Raw genomic sequence first — 16,745 nt, 5'->3', positions numbered from 1 at the left:
GACAACAGCTGACTGCAAAGCACTGAAGACGGATTCCTGGACCTGAGGGCCTGCAAAGGAAGGAGATGAAGTCCAAGAGTCACGCAAGTGTCCAGTGGGGGCAGGAGCCCACTAAACCCCGGATGAAGGTGCAAAAGGGCTGCCTCTGGGTGGAAGAAGCCAAAGATTCTGCAACAACGGAAGGTGCCAAGAACTTCCCCTTTGGTCAGAAGATGTCCCACGGTATGCTGGAGGATGCAGAGTTGTTTCCACACAGAAAGACCACAAACAAGCCTTGCTAGCTGCAAGAGTCATGGTTGAAGATAAAGGGTGCTGTCCGGGCCCAGGAAGGACCAGGAGGTCACCACTTGGATGAGCAGACAGGGGGGGCACTCAGCAACACAGAGAGCCCACGCAGAAGCAGGAAGCACCCTCAGAAGCACTTGAAGAGGCATCCAAGAAATCTGAGCAGGTTTGTCTCAGCACTACAAAGGAGGGTCCCACAAAGCCGGAGATCAACTCAGCGAGTTGGGCAATGCAGGATGGAGTGCTGGGGGTCTGGGCTGTGCTGTGCACGAAGGAATCCTTGCAAGAGTGCACAGAAGCCCTAGCAGCTGCAGTTCACGCAGTACACAGGATTACGGTCTGGCGTGGGGAGGAAAGGACTTACCTCCACCAAATTTGGACAGAAGGACCACTGGACTGTCAGGCTCACTTGGATACAGCTCCTGTGTTCTAGGGACCACACTCGTCAAGATGAGAGGGGACCCAGAGGACTGGTGAAGCAGAAGTTTGGGAGATTTCTTCTTGGCTTACAGTGCAGGGTGAAGGCAGACAGCCCCCAAAGCATGCACCACCAGGAAACAGTTGAGAAAGCCAGCAGGATTAGGCGCTACAATGCCGCTGGTAGTCTTCTTGCTACTTTGTTGCAGTTTTGCAGGCGTCCTGGAGCAGTCAGCGGTCGATCCTTGGCAGAAGTCGAAGAGGGAGATGCAGAGGAACTCTGGTGAATCCTTGCAGGTTGTTATCTGAAGAGAAACCCACAGGAGAGACCCTAAATAGCCTTCAGAGGAGGATTGGCTACTGAGAGAGGTAAGCACCTATCAGGAGGGGTCTCGGACATCATCTGCTGGCACTGGCCACTCAGAGGTCTCCACTGTTCCCTCACACCTCTGCATTCAAGATGGCAGAGGTCTGGGATACACTGGAGGAGATCTGGGCACCACCCCTGGGGAGGTGCTGGACAGGGGAGTGGTCACTCCCCTTTCCTTTGTCCAGTTTCGCACCAGAGCAGGGGCTGGGGGCTCCCTGAACCAATGTAGACTGGCTTATGCAAGGAGGGCACCATCTGTGCCCTTCAAAGCATTTCCAGAGGCTGGGGGAGGCTACTCCTCCCCAGCCCTTCACACCTATTTCCAAAGGGAGAGGGTGTAACACCCTCTCTAAGAGGAAATTCTTTGTTCTGCCTTCCTGGGACTGGGCTGCCCAGACCCCAGGAGGGCAGAAACCTGTCTGAGGGGTTGGCAGCAGCGGTAGCTGCAGAGAAAACCCCAGAGAGCTAGTTTGACAGTACCCAGGGTCCATGCTGGAGCCCCAGGGATGCATGGGGGGGGCACCCCAATACCAGATTTGGCATGGGGGGACAATTCCAAGATCTTAGACATGTTACATGGCCATATTCGGAGTTACCATTGTGAAGCTACATATAGGTATTGACCTATATGTAGTGCACACGTGTAATGGTGTCCCCGCACTCACAAAGTCCGGGGGAATTGCCCTGAACTATGTGGGGGCACCTTGGCTAGTGCCAGGGTGCCCTCACACTTAGTAACTGTGCACCTAACCGTCACTAAGTGAAGGCTAGACATATAGGTGACTTATAAGTTACTTATGTGCAGTGTAAAATGGCTGTGAAATAACGTGTGCGTTATTTCACTCAGGCTGCAGTGGCAGCCTGTGTAAAGGTTTGTCTGAGCTCCCTATGGGTGGCAAAAGAAATGCTGCAGCCCATAGGGGTCTCCTGGAACCCCAATAACCTGGGTACCTAGGTACCATATACCAGTACATTATAAGGGTGTTCCAGTGTGCCAATTAGAATTGCTGAAAATGGTCCCTATCCTGCAGTGACAATTTTAGGCAGAGAGAGCATACACACTGAGGTTCTGGTTAGCAGAGCCTCAGTGATACAGTTAGGCACTACACAGGGAACACACATTCAGGCCACAACTGTGAGCACTGAGGTCCTGGCTAGCAGGATCCCAGTGAGACAGGCAAAAACAAACTGACATACATGTACAAATGGGGGTAACATGCCAGGCAAGATGGTACTTTCCTACAGTCTCCAGTTTGCCTTTGCTTATTGGGCACCCTTCACATTAAGGCAATTTTTATGTATATTCATATGTAGCTTTTGCTTCTACCTCCTCAACTGGGTGCTTGTTCCAGTTCTTGCAAAAATGAGATCAGACACCATGTGACACCAACATGTAAACTGAAGATTTGTTTTACCTCTCATTTTCCTTCTGACCTTTGCTACCCTCTCCATCCCCTCTTCAAAAGGGAAGGTTTTTAAAGTGGTAGCAAACACCCAAAACCTCTTATTCTTGGTTAACGAAGTCATAATATACTGCTTTGGTGTGTCTCCATTTCTGTAAGGAAGGGCGTGAGCAGGTAATGACTCAATAGTTTGCCAACATTCTTCATTACTCCAATATCCCTTTCTAGTACCAGTACTGAGAACCAGTGTGTATGGTGATCTTTAAAAGTGCTGGCACACCATACTTGTTGCAAATTTCAGCAAGCTAACTAAGCAAGCAAGCCTGATTTCTTTAGGAGGAGTCAAATTACATGTTTAATGCACATAAATCTGCTAAAAAGCCATTGGCTCTATAACCTAGTACTTCCATGATGTTCCAAGCCAAAGAAGCCTGCCACATCATGTGAACTGGCCTAGTTTATTTTCAAAATATGACATAAGATGCCACGCATTTGTCAATAATTACCTATTTTGTGCTAGGTTCAGCATTTTGTCGTGGGTGCACCTTATGCTGTGGGTGTCCCTCTGCTTCCTTATGCTGAGAAGTACCACTAGTATGTCAGTGTCAACATTTTACTGTTGATGCTCTCCATGTCAAAACACATAAAGAGAGTCAGGGAGAGAAAAAACACGAGGAACCAACCCATACTTTCTCCCTATAACTTGAACCATAAACACAAATAGTATGGGGTTCACTTATATTGTGGGGCCGCTGGCAAAGGATTTCACCTGGGGCTCCTCAAACTCACACTGACTAGGTGTTTTTACTTCTACCCTAGTATAGTTGGAGCCCATATTTTTCCGACAAGTTGAATTTATGCACTCCCTCCTGTTCTTTTAACAGTGAGGTTGAGTCCGCCCAGGTGGCACTGTCCTATTGGTCATATGATAAAGCATGACACAATATAGTGTGTGAGACCACCTAGTCTGTAAAGGAAACTCCCCCACCACCACACAACCCCCCACAGCACCCAACACAGCAACTCATAGTGTGAGTTTGAGGAGCCCCAGGCGAAATCCTTTGCCAGCGGCCCCACAATATAAGTGAACCCCATACTCTTGGTGTTTATGATGCTCTCCATGTATCATGTCTGACCCATATGTCAAAAAGTACCTTATGTATGTCAGGGCCAGCATTTTGTCATGTTTGCCTGCTGCCTTCAATGTACATGATTGTCCTCCCTTATGTCAAGAATTGCCTCCAATATGCCATGCCATCTTTATCCTAGGCGTGCCCCATATACTAAGAATTACCCTTAGTGTGTTATTGTCAGATTTTTGCCATATGTTCCCTTTATGCCAAAATGACCTCCAGTATGCCAATGCTGGGGGATTTCACCATGAGTGCTTCATATGCCAAATATTACATAAAGGGGGGCATAGCCTGCATTTTGGCAGGGGTGCCCTAATATGCTATAACCTTCCTCCTGCGTCAGTGCCAGCATTTGCATGAGTGTCTCCGTGAGGCAAGAATTACCTTGAGGATGCCATGGCCAGGTGCACACTGGGAAGCATAACACACACACTTGCTCACTCGTGATCCCTTACATTGACTTACTATTTCTTACTCACACTGCCTCACACTCACTCCGTCACAGTCCTTCACTCATTCTCACTCATTCTTTCTCACTAACAATCACTCTCACCAACACTCACTCACTCTTGTTCTCACTCATTCTCATTCACACTTATTTTCACTTACATTAACCCACTCATTTACCATTACAATTACACTCACACACTCACTGACACTCACTAGCGCTCATTCTCACGTAATCACTCACTCTCATTCACTCACATTCATCACACAACACACAGATGCTCACACATGGTCTTACACATGCTTACACTCTCTTACAAGCATGCACACGTTTAAGAGCATTTTTTGTATTTACCCTCAGGTGCATGCACAAGCATGTTTCAGCTTTTCAGCTGCTGGTGCTCCATGAATCTGGTGGTTAGATAGGCGGACACACGTCATTTCTATAATATTCATAATGAGCAAAGGTTATCAGTGATATGAAGTTTACCAGTAAGTAGTTCAGTCATTAACTCAGGCTTGAAGCATCAGAGCAAGCAGTGTTTTTCTGACAGTGTGTATAATAAATGACTGGAAGATATGAAGATAGCATTGAGCATCCCTATCATATTCAGGCAGGAAATTGCTATCAACACCATGAGTTACCACTGCATTACAGGTATGTTCTACTTAGATGCATGCCTGGAGCACAGCCATTGTGTGTGAGTACTGTACGTCTGGCTCGGGTCATGAATCTAGGAGCTGATCGTTTTACAAAGCACATTTGACACACTGGTCTCCTCTCTGACACCCGGGCTCTATGAAACCAAGAAAATTACATTTCAATTAGAAAATGTGTTTTACACTGTGGTGCACCTTCCTATGTAATACTCAAGAAAGTGATAAAAAAGTAATCTGTTGTTTGTGTAGTGCTACATTTGTGGCCCAGATTCAACCAAGAGTCTTAGGCCTATATTTATACTTTTTTAGCACCGCATTTGCGTCATTTGTTTACGCAAAGGCGGCACAAACTTACAAAAATAATTGTATTTTGTAAGTTTGCGCCGCTTTTGCGTAAAAAAATGATACAAATGCAGCGCTAAAAAGTATAAATACGGGCCTTAGTTTTGTGGTCCAGATAAAACACACACACACCTGTCTTCTATTCATTATCACAAGGAAATCAGAGGACTCCTGTTCACCTTTTAAGTGGAAAAGATTACTGTGGCCTCAGCTAGGAGTTTTAAGTGTCTTTTTCCAAACTTGTTAGCATTTTGTGGAGTCTGATAGGTCATTTTACCCCACCCATATTTCCTATATTTGGTGGAAGCTTTTTTGTGTGACGTCATCGTTTGGTTGCTTCCCAAATCTAGATGGAATGGAATGCAGACCCGGAGAACCTGGTGAGAGAGGCCTCCCAGGGCAACAAGGGAAGCAAGGATTTCAAGGAGAAAGTGGAGAGAAAGGTACTGCATGTGTATTCAATGAAAAGTAGAATTGTGACTGGTGAAAGCTCTGCATTAGAGCAGACATTCTTACACATACTATGTCTGACTTTCCAACCCCTGTCCCCATGTGATGTTTAGCACCATGTTCCTGAATCCTAGGGCCCTGATTTATACTTTTTGGGGCAAAACTGCACTAACGCAGTTTTGCACCAAAAAGTTTAGCACTGGCTTGCACCATTTCTGTGCACCACCCGGGCACCATATTTCAGGAATGGTGCAAGCAGGTGCCAAGGGTAGGCTAGAGTAAAAAAAAAATGACGTTAGTGGTGTGGGGCTGCCGGTATGGAAGAAGGGGGTTTTGCACCAAAATATGACGTTAGGCAGGTTAGATTAAAAAAAATGACTCTAACCTTCCTAGAGTCATCTTCTGACGTAAAACCATCCATACCACATGACTCCTGTCTTAGAAAAGATAGGAGTCATGCCCACCACCCCAATGGCCAGCACAGGAGACCAGGGTCCCCTGGGCATGGCCACTGCACTCTGTGCCATGTATGGGGGCCAATTTTTAGGGCCTCCTATGGCACTTTAAAAAAATTAAATACTTACCTGTACTTCCCTGGGATGGGGTCAGAAGGGTCACAGACAACATAAGATTTGTGAGAGACATTATGCAATGTACAGAAAACAAAATGGGCTATCATCTTTCCTTAGACCTAGCTAGAGTGAAGACTACTGATCGCGTGACATAGCCTTTTTTTAATTGAAGCCTTTTTTAAATGATGTTACATAGCTGCACAATGTGAAAGAGCCATTACTATATTAAATGTAAATGGTTAACTTTTGAAGAAAGTGAAACTGCACCAAGGTACTAAACATGGATAGCTATTTTCCTTCATGCTAATTTGACATAGTGGTTGAGCACCTAGCAATGGCTGTAAGATCTAGTGGCTGCACAATGGGTGTGAAAATATTGCTAAATTTCAAATATTTGATGGTAACATCTTACTCATAGTGTTTTCTATAAAGGATACCCACATTATTAAGCCTTGTTAACACAATTAACTAGGTAAAGTCAAATGTGAAACTGTTCTCAAAATTCATCAGTGGATGAGGCTAGGCAAGATGGCCTTTTTTTAAATAAACTTTAACAGCAATTTATTTGGACATTTTCCTCAGAGGTGATATAGAGAAGGCTCTGAAAGTTAATCTTGAGAAGATAGGAAAGACTATATCACTAGAACTACAATGATGGCAACATCTACATCTTGGTTTATGGGCCAAGGTAAATGTTCTGAAAATGGATATACTGACAATGATTCTATTTACAATACATTTGAATAGAAGGGAACATTTAAACTACTTCCCTCTGGTCATCTAAACACAAAACCGCAAATTAACTCTAGATTTCGTGTAGAAATATCAGTTTTAGCTTCCTAACTTAGAACAATACCATTTAGCTTTCACATTTGCAATCGAAATCAACACTAGTTTGCTCCAAACTCTGAATTCAAAAAATGAAACGGGTAGACCTAGAAATATTGTCAGCTGCCAGCAGCCTGTTCATATATTTTCTTTCCCTAAACTGGAAACATCCGATAATCTCCCAGTTCACAATATGAAAAAGACCTCACTTAAAAATGCAGAGAACAATGTTAGTGTAAACCAAGTCTTCCAACTCAAAGTCTGGAAAAATTTAAATCTAACGTTACAAAAGTAGGTCCTTCACTGTGTAGTTTGGATGGGCAATAACTGTTTGTCTATGACAACGTCTCCTCATTCAAGGTGTAAATCGATAAGTACAGTTTACATAAAGTAATTTACATTTAAGAAACAGGTTTCACCACATTTTACCTAAAACTATAAAGTCAAATCCTAAAATTGATAATGTTATGAAAGCCAAGGATTAACCCCAATATGACAAGTCTGATTTTTTCAGCCTAAAAAATATACAAACTTCTCACTGGCATTAAAACTGTGAAGTTGATCTCAAATGTACATTTGAAGAAAAAGAATCCCTTTATTAATCAAACTGGAAAAACAGTCTATGAGCAGGCAAATTGCCTTGATACCACAAAAGACCATTCTGGGGGAATAACTGATCCCATTTTAAACGTATAGATCGAATTATACGACCATAAGAACTACTGGAGACGCTGACATTCTAATTTCTGATTCAGTCAGATGTTTACTGATTGCACTAAAATATCAGATTGAAGGAATGCAATGGCCAAATAGATCAGCAAAATTAAATCAGCAGATATAAAAGATCTCAATGAAAAAGTTTTGTTCAGTGACATGAAGTACCTAGAAATTATAACCGCAAATCAAAAAAAGTGTCTTATAGGTAGCCTAATGGAGCGGAAAAATAGTTTTGAGATTTTGGAAATGAAAATGTTTACCCAAGATCGAAACAAATGTGACATAGCTTTGGTTTAGAGTGGAATGTGGTAGATTCAGAATTCTAGGCTATTACAAACAGAGATTTAGTAACACTTTCTGGACCGCACACCTTCATAGTAATGGTGGTGGGTTTATCAGTCCCCCCGTGATTTCAATAAATTGCAAATGATCTGAAAGCACCAACAACCGCGTCATGTGCCACGTAATGGCCAATTCCTCGTGCTCTGAAGTTTTGTGTGTCCCTTATTGGGTACTTCTACGTTATTTAGCTTCAGTCTGTCACATCCACCACTGGAGTAATGGCATGAGCTCCTAATAAACCTTTAACATTTGGTAGTTCTTTTGTTCGCCTCATAATTTAACTGTGCTTAACTTCTGCACTGTCTTTCTGTATCTTTATGAGAGCTCTATTTACCTTCATAGGTTTCTGTATATTTTTCTTTTCTGCTGCAGTTGTCTCCTGGTATGTGGCTCGTTTTTATATACGTTGTGTCTTGCCTTCTTAACCTGCCTGCCTTCTTAACTTTTCATTTTACTGCTATTACATTTTGTGTATTGCATATATTTGGGATCAGTACTTGTGAAAGGACAAGAAGTTTAACAAATTACTGTACCCGCAAAAATATTTAGATGTTTGCAAAGTATAAGGTGGCCAAGAAAAGATACTTCAGTTTTGCTCTTTAACTTCACAATCCAATATTTGTGCATAGAGCTACAAATTGTTCATCAGAAGGACACACATATAAACATGAAGCTAAGAGCAGTTATGAGATAACCTTGAATAGCACTTATAATGTCTGGGACCTACAGCAACCGCTCAGTAGCCAGTGCTTCAAGGGCCACAGGGCAAGGAATGAAATGGGCCCCACTGAGCACTATCTGAACAGTGAAATACTGCAAGAATCAGGTTTCAGTGCCTCAGGGCCCCTGTGTCACTGCACCTGCTGCCCTGATGGAAGATGCATCACTGTTCAACAAAGTAAAGAGTCCCAACTCACTGATAGGGGACCTCAAGATTACAATAGCCTGGATCCAGGGAAGGGAAATTCTGATGCTCTCTATGTAAATGGCCCAATTATACTTCTGGTTTCAAAGTCTTGAATCCCGCTCCACTGGTAAATCACTTTGTAAATACATGAAATGTTGTCCTTTGTCAGAAACTCATCGGATACATTTTGTATGACATTGCATCGAGGTTGATAATACAGTACAATAATATTATATCCACTACATCACCTACCGCTACATTGTCAAAATAAGATACCGGGTTATGGCCCTGAGCTTTCATTTAACTCTCTAGTCATCTTGTATACTTACATACGTGGAAAATAGAGAAGAATATCTAATGTCTAAAAGTATCCTATTACCTAAGTGAGAGACACTGTTTAAGTTTTATTATGTGCATTTGTATAATGTTTACTTCCCTTTGTGTGGTTCACAACCTAGGCGCCATTTCTGGGTAATCTCAATGGTCTCTTGGAATTTAACTAAATTTGTTGATTACTTTAAAAGAGTTTATTGAGCTTATGAAACAACCTCCAAATGGCAAGGCAACGTGAAGTGCATGCTGCCCTGGGACATAAAAAACAATGCAGCATATTTTGGCTACTGTGGGACTATTGTGAGTAGGCTGAATGGGAATGAGGTTTATATGAGGAATACAAGTACCCTAGGGTCAGATAATTACCCTGTGTAGTAAATACCTCTTATTCCACATTTTTCAATTGGAAATGAGAAATAACACACAAAATTGGTGTTTTGTCAGTAAACACATTTTGCGGGTTTTCAGGCATTTCCCCCCAACACATTTTAGTAGCCAGTGGTGAGAAAATAGAAGCTGCATGGAAAGGGACAATTTTTCTTTGTCAGCAGAAAAGTAACTTATTTGGGGGTACTTATTGCCTAATCTAACCCTTAAATTTGTTACCATAAACAGACCTATTGCTGATGGTAACTCTGTGGAGACCTTGAGGAAAATAGATTGGTAATCAGAAAGTGCTGTCTGAAAATTAAGCAACAAATGCCGAGTAGTACATTTCTGAATTCTCTCTCTTAGGTCAATGGAAGGTCTCAGACCAGATATTCCAAAGAAAATAGTTCAAGAAGTTAGGGTATCGCATCTGGACAGTTAGGGAATTATTAAGTATTTACTTTAGCCCTTGTAATGATGACTCCACATATGTTTGTACGAGGATATATGTTTATTAATGGCCCCTCACACCATACAACGTCTTCTCTGTATCAAAGCTGACTTTCCAAATGCTGCAACCGTATTATTACATCATACATTCTATTCAACACTAATATTCTAATACTCCTTAAAGACCTACTACTTACATAACAATTACTAGAGTCCTCCAATGACTGAGCCAATCCAACTCCAGGTAGTTCCTAATTTGGAGATTACATCATAACAAAAGGCACAAGGATGCTAATTATTGGACCGATTGTCATTAAAAAGTCATTGGATTCTGATGAAATTCAGGATAGGATATAAACCCAGCAAACATTTGTGATATTGTGTAAGGTGTAGGTGTGTGTTATTTTCACCCAAAGTCCTAGGTCAAACCCTGACTTAAGACCTGGGAGCGGAAAACTCTCAGCTGTTTCGTACATAAAGGAAACGTTTCCTTTGATGCAGTTGTTAACGCGTCCCTTTCTAATAATTTATCACACATCAGGACACGTTTTAGGCCAATGAATCTTTAGACCCAGTTGAGAGACACCTTAGGACGAGATAGCTAATCAATATGTCAATCAATACGTCAATAATGTCATCAATATTTATCACAACAATACATTTCACTTTAGTCAAAGTCATTAACCAATTCAAAACAATACCATGACCTTGCAGTCATGAATAACCACACCAGTTTAGTAGAATTTTCTGAGTTTTATTCCCTATTAGTTACAATTATAAAAGCAGATGTGTTAATCTCAAAACCAAGAAACATAATAGCATAGTCACGATATGGCAACTTTGATAAGATTTCATTAAGGCGAGAATCACAAACATCAAAACATAACACGGTGTAAACAGATCAATTTAGCAGAGTGTCAATAACGCGTCAGTTCAACAAAGCATAGATTCAGTCGTTTGTCTATTTGTGTCAATTTAGTGAACACCTGTCCTAACCACTAATTAGCATTGGCATGTTGGGCTTCATGCAAAACAATTTAGAACACCAATTTGGAAAACATATAACTATGGTCTCTGTCAAAAGTAAGCAGTTGGTACCTAGAAAGGAAAAGCAAACAGACAAATCACAATTTCATTGTCATAGTTACCCTCCAAGGTTTAAGTCAGCACTCAGGTTCAGTCTTCGTCCTCAGGACTTCAGTCAAATCGCCATCAGTCAAAACTCAGCTCCGGGGCAAAAAGGGGGCACTTCCCTCATAAGGAGGTAAAGTGTAAAATGGACAATCTAAGAAAAGGATGGCTTAAGAAAACCAAAGTAAGTCACCAAACAGAGTGACAGAGTTTCTGGATAAAATCAATAGCATTCCCTACCTAATTCTTAATGGCTCCCTGTGTCATGGGTTTTTATCCCTTTTTTGTTGTACATTCCCCTAAAATTTTATTGGTCATTGGTTACACCCCACTATCTTTACCCAATTAAAAAACAGATTATGTCATTAATCTTTCACCCCATTTTATTTTACAAGCTTTTTATTGGTCCACATGATCGACGTCTTCAGAGGTAGCACGTCCGGTATGATTTCATCCTTCTGTAATTCTTTGCACATCTTTTGGTCAGTAGCTCTATTGTCTTCACCGGTTTGAACGACCTTGTACATTACATTAATCTACACTGTTTCATTTTGTCTAATATTTTCTACAAGCAATGTGGATTTCATGGGAACGGATCTACTATGGTTACATTCAGCTTCTAGTTTGAAGAAAAGAAGGGGTCATGTCCTTTTGCGAGTCAGCACACTGCAAGATAGGAAAAATACATTTAATATGAGAGCCAAGCAGCTAAGCTTCAGCTCATGCTAATTTAAGGCCTACAAGGATTTCAGCACAAATTCAATAACGCAATCCTTAATAATTAGTATAAACTTATTCTATTATAGCAATTCATAACATTAGTCATTTTTATTAGTCCACTTATACATTGGCAGCCACTCCCCGTGGTCACATGTCAGATGCATGTTTAAGCAAAAATTCATTACTACAGTTTCTATGCGGCATTATCACACATTAATTCATAAACATTTCATGTTAATATAGGTTATATAAGCTACACTCTCTCACACTGCACCATGAGATCAAACACTAAGAGAAGCCCATCACAGTCTTGGGGCTGCCTCACAATGCACTTATTTTCAGCAGAGTCTTATTAATACTAATTCAAGCCCTATCCACCACACTAGCCTCGTTCCATTGTACCACTTTTTATGTTCGAGTTTGGCTTGGATATGGAAAAACCCTGTATTTTATCTCTTTGTCTGTTTTTTAAAGACACCCTAAGGAATTAAGTACAATAAAATTGCCAAGCCACATAAAAAATATAAAATATGTGATTAAACAAATTACCCTAGACATTTTAAAAATTGTGAAAGCAACACTTTCACACCATAAAGAGGCAACACGAAATATCGGGAAGACATTTTTTTGGGATCTACAGACTCACAATCTACTTAGTTCTTTCAGATTTGTACATCATAAATAAACACATTTCTTGAAACATATTTTATTCATTATTCATACTAACACCGATTTTATAAATCGGAAATTCCAATACCTTGTTATTTCCGAGAATATGTGAATTAAGCGTAAATGCCCTTTCCTCAGACCGTTGTAGGGAGTTAATAGCTGTTAATGTCGAAAAGCATGCAGGCAATGTGGCTATTCCATTGAACATAGGCAGAAATGCAGGTCAGTTGTGGCTGCCTGTTTCATGTTCCTTTTACACACAATGCACTTGAATCTGGAATGCAGGCAAACAACTGTTGAATGGCCAGCATTCTAAGACTTTTTAAATGGCTGATCCAGTCTTAGAACATTACTTCTAGGTGGTGTTTGATGTTCTAATTTATTTTTAGTTTAAACTTTAAAATTGTTGTTTTACTCCAGTTTTGTTATGCCGTTTTATGTGTTGTGAGTTTTTGTAGAACATTTAGTTTTTTGCTTGTAAGTGCTTTGTTTTTTAGTTTTTTTTGGTTTGCTTTGTGAAAGAAACAAATGAGCATGTACTGCACTCGTACTTTTAGGACATATAGGGCCTGATTCTAACTTTGGAGGACGGTGTTAAACCGTCCCAAAAGTGGCAGATATACCACCTACCGTATTACGAGTTCCATAGGATATAATGGACTCGTAATACGGTAGGTGGTAAATCCGCCACTTTTGGGACGGTTTAACACCGTCCTCCAAAGTTAGAATCAGGCCCATAGTCGTCTATTGCAGTGTTTCCCAACCTTTTGATTTATGTGGACCCCCACTTTTACATAAATGGAACTCAGGGACCCCCACTGATTCATCATTGGAATCCGGGGACCCCTGCCTAAGTCATTACTGGATGCTGGGGACCTAATTTGTCAATATTTGTTAATATTTTTTAATTTTCTAAGCAGTAGCGGACTCCCTGAGAAGGATTCGCGGACCCCCAGCGGTCCCCGGACCACAGGTTGGGAACCACTGGTCTATTGTATGATAGGTGATTGTGCTGTAACTAATACCATTATTTTTAATTAATGTTTGGTCTGTTTGTCTGCAGGTGTCAAAGGAGATAGTTGCACCACGTGTCAATCTACTGGAACTGGATTTCCTGGACTGCCTGGTCCGCAAGGGCCTCAGGGAGAAAAAGGTAGCAAGCGGCCAGGGGAATTTGTAGCCATTTTCTAAAAGTCCATTTTCATTTATTTGGATTTGGTAGTTCAAAATCACAAGGAAAGGGTATAGTGTGATACATTTTAGTACTCCTGTTTCCTGATCTACGTTCTTGTGTATGTTGCGTGTACTGAAAGGACTCACTTTTCAAACAAGCAATGATGATTTTAACTTTAGAAGCACAGTGTTAGCATGGCAAGGACTGCTTTTAAGGTGTTTCATTATCACTGATGAGTAGTCCTAAAAGATTAAAGCCCTCTAGATATGTCAGAGTTCGGCTGAGCCATTTTCCCATCATCTGAAATTACCTCTCTTTTGCATCTGCCTCATTCACCTCCACATGCCTGCACGTTCCCTATTTCTCCTACTATTAATTCAATTTCCGAATACCTCAATGTAATTTTTAATCTAAATAGACTTATGGCCTGATTTATGAAAAGTTAGCGCCACCTTCACTTCATTTTGTGACACAAAAGTGGCAAAAACTTACAAAATATAATATTTTGTAAGTTTGTGTTGCTTTTGCGTCAAAAAATGACGAAAAGGAAGTGTTAACTTTTCATAGATTAGGCCCCTAGTGCCGCACAAACCTAATGCAAGCACGCTGCTAGTTATCAACACCACTGCACTCTCTCCACCAGCTTTGATGTACTAAGGGGCAGATTTATGGACAGTCGCACTGCACCAAGTGCAACGCCACTTTCCCTGTGCCCCTTAGCTCTCCCCTACCGCCACCATGTGTGCGCTGTATTTAAAATATGGCGCACCATGGCACAGGGTAGGGGGCAATAGTGTCATTTTTTATGATGCTATTGATGTACTGTGCAGGAGAAGTGCCAAAATATTGGCGCTACTCCTGCAGAGTACATAGGGGCCCATTCTAAAGAATGGAAGGTTCCTTTTAGTGTCTGCTCTTGAGCAGGCGTTAAAAGTGCCGTAATAAATGATGCAAGGAAATCCCAGAGATTTCCTTGCACATTTTACCAGCTCCCCTAAAAGGGGAACGCCCCTTTTGCAAACATAATGCCTGGTGAGGGCATAATGTAGTGCAAAGGGTTTCAGAGTGGTTCAATGCCTGCATTGCGCTACTCTGTAAATACGGCGCTGGGATTTTGGCCTCGTTGGGCCACATGAACATCAAAATAAGTTATGTTAAAGTGGCGCAAAGTGGCACTAGGGGCCTATAAATAAGCCCTTTAGTGAGCTGGTGCTTTAGGCTTCTGGCCTGATTTACAACGTTTTCACTGTGAATATTTGTGTCTTACTGTTGTCCTTGATATATGTTACTCCTCGATATTCAGGCTTGATTGACAAATTAATCATTTTTGTGATAAGTTTTCTAGAGCAGGACATACTTATGGAAACCATGAGCATGCAAGTCTCAGTCCTAGGAATTCATGAGTAAATCTAACCTAATTCTAGAGTAATATACACCCTCTTATTTAAGAGCTTTGGGAAATGGGTCATTCCCGTTTCTAAACAGTAGCTTTACAAAAAATCTCTGGGATTTCTGCATTGACCAATATCCCAGAAGGAATCCACACTCCATAACATATTGTAGGTTTGGTTTGTGAGGCTATCATCTGCTGCCAATAGTAAACATCTGGTTTTCCTCACTATCCCACTGTAGCAGTCCCACTATTAACCCATGTCAATGTCAACTTTGTTTCTGTAGTAGCCATCTAGTGAGTACCTGATACGTTCAGGTCAATACTTGACTATATAAATCTCAAGTCCCCTGCTTTATGCAATTGGCAATCACCTTATCCAGCGATGTGTCTCTAGTGTCCGTCATGGAGTTACAGATTTGGCCTACATTCACAGTCCTTCTGTGGATCATTATCTTCTCAGCTGTCATTGACTCCTTCCTCTTTGCATTCAACACATTCAATCTTTGTCCATTAAATTACTAATACCTATAACAGTGTTGATACAATTCTTCTATTAGGGTATCCTAATGTAGCTATCAGCATAGTATATACAAGTGCATTATATCCTATGGCACCTGTAATAAGACAGGTGGGATGTCCATCATGTGTTTTTGGAGTATTGCATCCTCCAAACTGTAAATAAGGCACTTTGCCTGTTAGCATTTATTTTTTTTCTGCATGACATTTTTCATTGTGGTGTGTTAGATTATTCCTAATATGTTAACTGAATACTTTCATTGTTAATTGCCTAGCTTTTTTTGGAAATTCTCTTTAGGAATTGCTGGACAACCAGGTTCTAAAGGAGATCAGGGATTACCTGGATTTAATGGCATTCAAGGTTTGCCTGTAAGTATATGTCTTTAACATATTACTAATGAGGTTCCAGGTCGTTCAGATGCGAATGAAATCAATGTATATATCCAAAAGAGTGTATTGTTTCTGTATTTGTAGCACAATTGTTTTAAGGTGCCATATGCCGTTGTTAGGCTATTGAGCACACAACTGTCATATCCAGAATATCAACAACCAGTTTATTGTGGTGGGTAGTATACATAGGTAATTATAGATGTACTATTCTTAACTCCACATCTAAGTACCTTGAAAAACATCTATCTATCTAGCTATCTCATCAAGGGGTGTACATGCGTAAGTATCATAACCCTATGCTTACCGCTGCAATATTTTTTATAGTCTATCTATAGTATATCCTGGCTAAAATATTTTTGCAGTGATTGTTCAAATTAAAATTTATGCTAGTATACCATAAAAGTTGCTGTTTGTATTTAGAAACAAAATGCACATTTTTATGCACTTGTTTATTAAATGCATGCAATGATTTGTAGAAAATGTGTAGTATGTCATAGGGAGAATAAAAAATAAATAACAATTCAAAGTGGCTCTGTCCAAGGGAGAAGAGGAAGAGACTGATCATCGTCAAATGAGTGTATTGCACGACTGAAAAGGATGTTTTCAGATAAATATGTCATGGGAAAAGACATGTACTTTTAATTTGTGGCAGAATTGTGGATTGATTGGCACCAGTCAAGTTTCCATGCCACCAATCCACATCATGTACCGTGGTTGACAATTGGGG

General features: G+C 40.9%; 1 protein-coding gene across 1 annotated transcript in view; it reads left to right on the top strand.

The window, feature by feature from the left end:
* COL4A1 (collagen type IV alpha 1 chain) overlaps positions 1-16,745 on the top strand; it is a 521,418-nt gene that overhangs the window by 295,487 nt on the left and 209,186 nt on the right. Inside the window, exons 22-24 of the mRNA XM_069205109.1 lie at positions 5,408-5,500; positions 13,609-13,698; positions 15,927-15,997. Of these exons, the coding sequence (XP_069061210.1) occupies positions 5,408-5,500; positions 13,609-13,698; positions 15,927-15,997 (254 nt within the window). The remainder of the gene's footprint in view (positions 1-5,407; positions 5,501-13,608; positions 13,699-15,926; positions 15,998-16,745) is intronic.

The sequence above is a fragment of the Pleurodeles waltl genome, chromosome 8 (genome assembly GCF_031143425.1).
Source record: "Pleurodeles waltl isolate 20211129_DDA chromosome 8, aPleWal1.hap1.20221129, whole genome shotgun sequence".
Taxonomy (NCBI): Eukaryota; Metazoa; Chordata; class Amphibia; order Caudata; family Salamandridae; genus Pleurodeles; species Pleurodeles waltl.
The sequence above is the reverse complement of the archived record's forward strand: the minus strand, read 5'-3'. Positions and strand labels throughout refer to the sequence as shown.